At 44.0% G+C, this 6000-nt stretch overlaps 1 protein-coding gene across 7 annotated transcripts in view; it reads left to right on the top strand.

Moving 5' to 3' along the window:
• The first annotated feature begins 3386 nt into the window (after window positions 1-3386).
• esrrb (estrogen-related receptor beta) overlaps window positions 3387-6000 on the top strand; it is a 34651-nt gene continuing 32037 nt past the window's right edge. For 4 of the 7 annotated variants that reach the window (XM_072457373.1, XM_072457371.1, XM_072457370.1 and 1 more), the window contains exon 1: window positions 5279-5823. In XM_072457373.1, the coding sequence (XP_072313474.1) occupies window positions 5603-5823 (221 nt within the window). In that variant the 5' untranslated portion in view covers window positions 5279-5602. Of the gene's footprint in view, window positions 3557-5278; window positions 5824-6000 lie in introns of those variants that run through there. The other 3 variants (XM_072457374.1, XM_072457376.1, XM_072457375.1) reach the window with 3 other exon arrangements.

Raw genomic sequence — 6000 nt, 5'->3', positions numbered from 1 at the left:
CTGACGACAGACTGTAAGTGCATGAATATGTGGCCCCTCAGGTCAGTTATGCACAAACACCTCCAAAACAAAAGGGTTCAGTTTAATATCACCTACAATCAATGCATTTGGATGATGTGAGAAGTTGACAAATAATGTAATGCATTCTACATGACATGTTTTTGTTTCTTTTTCAAAGTTCTCCATAAATCACTATTGTCTTAATGATGAGTAATGGATGACACTTAGTCACAGAACACAGACAGGTGAGTCCCTCTTGTGTGGACAAGTGTCCCTGGAGGCCAGTGCGCTCCACTGGTCACTCTCGTCGGTGTAAAAACACGGACCTATCAGCTGTTCGCCACAGCACGATGCACATTCCTCTAAAAGGGAGAATCTGCCTCAGGTAAATGCCGACTGAATGATTGGATTATTGTTCTTTCATTTAGCTGTGTAATAATGGCTGGATTATAAACATTGCACAATATAGATTTCCTGTCAGATCCTATGAATCAGACATCCTTATCTCATTTCCAGACTGCCACTCCAGTCAGTGATGCCATCTCACTGCGAGGCAGCATGGGAGCGCAGAAGAAGAAGAACATAAACGTAACGACGTAAACATAAGCAGACAGAAAGACATGAAGCCGCACAGACAATCAGACACCAGGCTCTGCACGGCACGTGCAGCACAAAAACACACCTGTCCATACAACTTAAACAAGAGAGTTTAGCTCCCTGCTGCACTGAATTCAAAAGAGACGCAGACAACAGCCATGACGAGAGGGGGACAGGAAGAAAAATCTTTTCTAAATGAAATTTACTGATTGTGGGGATGGAGCATGGCTGACAGCAGGTGGGACAAGAGAGGCTCTGGACCCTCTGATTTAGTTTCAATCTTTCAGAAAAATGTTTGAGGTTAAATTATGCAGTATTTTGGAGCAGACCAGGAGATTGATGCTCGGACCTCAAACGCATCTGTAGTTCTTTCATGCATTTTGCTTTCTGCCTCGGCCACTCTCTTCTCACTGATTTTTCTTTTCACTGGATTACCAACACTGTAATTGGGTTATGGAGCTGCTTGGACCAGCAGTCACAGCCCGAGCAGGCTTTTGGTGGAATCAGTCTAAGCTCTCAAGTCAAATACAGAAAGTCAACCAAACAAAACACAATCCTGTGATAGCAAATATACTGTAGGTATATATATAGAGAGCAAATATACTGTAGGTATATATATATATAGAGAGAGAGAGCAAACATACTGTGTAAGTATAAAACAACGACTTCATAAATAATAACAACAAGATCGTACTATATTACTTTATATAATTTCCCAGTGAGCTGAAGTTCCTGGACAGAACCTGGAATCCTTCTTTTTGAAACTGCTGCACACTTTATAGCAGATCCTCTAACTCACATTTTAATTCAAGCTCGAAAAGTTGCCCAGTTCCAGTGTCGCATGTGAGAAACCTTCAGCATCACCAGTTTGAATCCAGTTCTGACAGTTTGTCAGTTTGTCTTCCCCAGTCTCATCCCCATTTCATGCTTTACTGTCCGGTCTAAAAAAGCCTATGGACCAGAAAGTGTGTGCTCCTTGTTTAAAAAGTGGCGATCTAAGTGAAGATTCTCGAAAAGCTGGTCAGAGTCCAGTTGAAAGACTTTATATTTTATCAGTCTGCTTTTAGAAATACGGTAATGTTTAAGGTTCTGATAGATTTGTTTGTGGTCCTCAGATTTTGATATAAATCCTAAAGCAACATGGCATCTCTGACTTAAAGCCTTAAACTGGTTTACCAATCATCAATCAATTCGATCAAAATGTATCAAATTGGCAGGGACTGTCCAAAAGAGTACCTCAGGGCTCCAATTTGAGCCTAATTTAATATGAATAATCTTTGAGTTGATCTGTCAAATGTCAAGTACCATTTTTATGTAGATGAGGCCGTACTTTACTGTTTACCTCACTGGAATGGGCTATTGAGTCAGCTTCTCCTTGATGCTGTTAGTGCTGAATTCAGAAAAAAAACTACAGCTATGGTATTTTTTCATGTTTCATGTTAACAGAGGGTATTCCCCTGATTAAGACCTCTCAGATGAACAAACTGTTGAGAACCAGATTCAAACTCACTAGTAGAACTTAAATCACTTCTTCACGTCACCTTTCTGCCCCTAACTGACCATCACTGCTGTTGTCATTCTTAGTGCTCAAACTGGGCCATTTCATGTATAGATTTTCTGTTTGATGGGATAATTTGGTCCTTATATCGCTCACAAATCAAGTGATCCTTGAGCACTTCACATAACTCAACGTGCAGGCCCTATTTTCACGTAGCCTACAGTTAATTACAGAGAATCAATATTACCTTGAAGTGAAATCCTTTTCTTTTAATGCCACTTTTCCCCTCAGCCTGTACTCATGTAATTGTACCTTTGTATTTTTTATGGATGACACTGTTGCTCGCATTGTCCAATCTGTCATTCAGCTTTTCTCTGAGTAATAAATAAGTAAAGTGTGGGCTACCTCTGCTGCTGCAGTTGGAGGTGGCTGTGTTGAGGAGCCCTCCCTCTAGTGGAGATGATGGACTCGGCTGGCGCTGTCAGAAGGCCCGGTGCAGTCTGGGACAGCAAATTAAGCACACATAAAAAACATACAAATGAATAACAATGACTAAACATCCTACACAGTGCTTCCTCCTTACACAAATGACACTTTAGAATATCCAGCCAGACAATAACGAGGTGCCTGCGGGCTGAGTCCTGGGACAATAAAGGGTCTGATTTAATTGAGTGATCACGTAGTATTTGAGGAGACTCCACAGTTTAGTTTGGGGACATTTTCTCCAGCGACGCATTGGCAGTGAACGGGCCCTAAAATGTGGAGCAAAGTGCAGCTGTGGACGCAGAGGTTATGTGATCTACCAGCGGGGATCTCTGCCACAGACGAGACGCGGCTGCTGCTTTTGTGCCGTTATTTATTCATCAACAGTGGAAACCGCGAGCCGCCGCGGCGATGGCGTTCACCCGTTTCTTTCTGTCTTCTGTCACCTGACGTTTCCTCGGGTGCAAATGCCCTCACTTGTGCTCTGGGTGTCGGGTGAACTTGGAAGAAAACGACTCACTTTTGGCTGAGCGGCATCCGATTAAATAAACCGCTCGACAGTTACGCGCGCATCTCCCACGTGTTCCCATAATTAAGAAACAACTTCTTTTTTTTTAAATAAAATGAGGAATGTTTTATGTGACTGGACATTTTCACAGTGAATAATTGACAATAAAACACGTGCTGCAACACAATTCATAAATACTAAATGTTATTCGCAGTTAATATGGGTTTTTTTGATGCCCGTTTGACCTGGCGCGCCCGGGTCCCGTTGCGCGCAGGAGGTGTTGGTTTTGCCACAGGGTGCACACCGGAGGAGGGGTGGACGTGTCGGCTCCGGTATGTAACGTTAAAGCGGCGCACGCAGAGACGCACAGCCACCACACACCTCCTCCCCAGCCCGGAGTAGAGGACTAGAGCCACTCCGCACCCGCACCATGCTGAGGAGGAGCCGCACAAGTGACATGACCAGTCCAAGTAAGACCCCACACATCACGCACCCGTTATTCTGACGGTTTTGGAAGTTGCAGTGTCAATTTATGCTTGTTTATTATTCATAGATTTGGTGGAAACGTTGAGGGACAAACGCCACCTGTAGCCAGTGTCTTTTTTTTTTTTTTTTTTTTTAATTGGATAGTTCAGCTAAATGCATTTTTTTCCTTAAAAGTAAATCTTATTCTCTATAGGTTTGGGGAAGGTTAAATGTGTTGATATTGTCTTGTTTAGGCTGTAGAATATAGTCACTAGGCCTACTTCCATATTGTTGTAATTAGCCATTTAAGAGTGGCCACCAGAATAGGCAAAATACAGATTTTTTTAAATGTTGCTCAGTGAATACAGTTTTTCTGTGTGACAGATTGAATTCATAGAGCTTTTTCATCTCTTACTGGCATATCAGCTGTCACAAACAGATTTCTTGTCTCAGTTCTGATAGGAGCCTGAAGTAGCTCAGACATGTGTGTTCTGCCAGTCACTATCCAAGCAAGCCCACATTCAAATATGGACAAATGTGATGGAAACATGACTTTTGTTTTGTGAACTAATATAGCTTTTTTTCCTAAACCTTTAGTTATGTTTGTGTTGTGTTCTGTTTCTGTAAGGATTTTGCTCTCTCATGAAAGAGCCAGATGCTGTGTGATGTGTGCATTGGAGACACCACTGCTGCTCATCAATAGGCCTGTGATGATCAATAGCCATTGCGTGATGTTTTTGCATTGATTACAGAAACGTGGGCTGATGAATGCAACTGGATTCCTCTCCAGGGCTTATGCAGTTCCAGTTTTAGGGAAAGGCAGGCATACAAGGACGCCATGCGCACTCCTTTGGGTGCAGGCTGCAGGTTGAGCCCACAGGTGCTGCTCCTCCACACATCCACACTTCAACTGCAGGAGATATGTGTAGCTGGATTGAAGTTTGCAGAAAAGTGAACATTTGGCTTGTCTCGTTATCTTGAAGCAGTGTGGTGTACTAACTCACCGGCCCCCCTCGTTTCTTCAATAAGATCCCGTGGTAATCTCTGTTCTTATAATGTGGGGATACAGTGACATGCAGACCCTCACTGTCCGTGAAATGGTATCTGCATTCTCCACATTCTTACTGAGCTTCATCAACACTGAAACACAGGCGCTTCTAAAGCTGGGGTTAGTCACGACAGAGCTGGATTTTCCAGCGCTGAAGAAGCTGAAGGGATTCCAGAATATTAGTTAGAACTGAGATCACCTCTCACAAGTGGTGAAAGCTTTACAATGGTCCCCTCACACGTGCAGTCTCAAACAGAGCCAGCCACCAGCTCAATAAACACATTTACTGTTTTCTGTGGCTTAAAAGCTATTGCTTTTAGAAAATGAAGTGCACTCAGTGGAGATGGACAAGGGTTTTTATGTAGCCACAACATGCAGTACTTTGTGTTCTACTCAAGTTTAACTCTTTGAAGAGAATTGCCCTAAAAATACAAATAAATATGGAATTATCCCTTAGACGAAACAGACTGTTAAAATTCACCACAATTATTTCCAATTATACAGAAAACTATTATATTGAAATATATTGAATTTTGAAACATGTAAGTGAGTGAACATAAGATGTCCTGCATGCTTGTGTGACTCTTGCTGCTGTAGGTGACTGGAGCTCTTGACTTGGGTCCGTCCCGTGGTTGTTTCCCATTGTTTCCCTGTGTTTGTGGTGCTTTGGTGCTGCGGTCCTGTGGTGTGCCGGCTGCTGTCTGCCTCCTCTGGGCGCACAGTGCGAGTGAGCGCAGGAACCCTCCTCCCGGAGCTCCGCCGGCCCCTCTGTCGCTTTAAGTCCTGCCCCTCGGAGCCAGCCAACAGCAGCTGTTCCATATTCATCAAGCCCTGGAGTCTTAAAGAGCCCTATCCTGAGCATGGAAAGAGTCATTCCTCTCAGCCGCGCTCTCATGCTCTCTCCATCTTAGCGCTCATCCCAGTGCCGCGTGCTGCTCCTGGTCCCTCCCCTCTGCCTCTCTCACACTCTCCCCACACTGTCCTGTCTCAGATCCACACATGCATGCACCCAGCCCGTCCCAGAGCCACATACCTGTGCAGGCCGGGGGGACTGCTGCTGCTGGAGGGGCTGCTGCTCGCCGTTGTCTCTGAGGTGCTCTGCTGCGTCTGGAAGAAGCTCTCAACTCTTTTCTCTGTCCTCTGCTCTTATTCTTGGAATGCTAAAACTGGACTGATGGACATTTCAGAACTTTGTCTTCCAGACCCTCTCAGCTATCATAACCAGTAGGTGCCCCTTTCTTCTCTCACTAACCACACTTTTCTTGAGTTCCGTCTGTGTGTCTCTGTTTTGTTTTGTCAAACTTTCTTTCAGCACTCAGTGTCATTTCTCCATTTACCTTTCTTTTCGTTTTCACATTGTTCTCCATCCAGTCCAGTGTTTATTGCCTGGTCTAATTTCCT

This window comes from Eucyclogobius newberryi, unplaced genomic scaffold (assembly GCF_026437365.1).
Source record: "Eucyclogobius newberryi isolate DKJ021-1_F unplaced genomic scaffold, fEucNew1.0.hap1 SCAF_21, whole genome shotgun sequence".
Classification (NCBI taxonomy): Eukaryota; Metazoa; Chordata; class Actinopteri; order Gobiiformes; family Gobiidae; genus Eucyclogobius; species Eucyclogobius newberryi.
The sequence above is the reverse complement of the archived record's forward strand: the minus strand, read 5'-3'. Positions and strand labels throughout refer to the sequence as shown.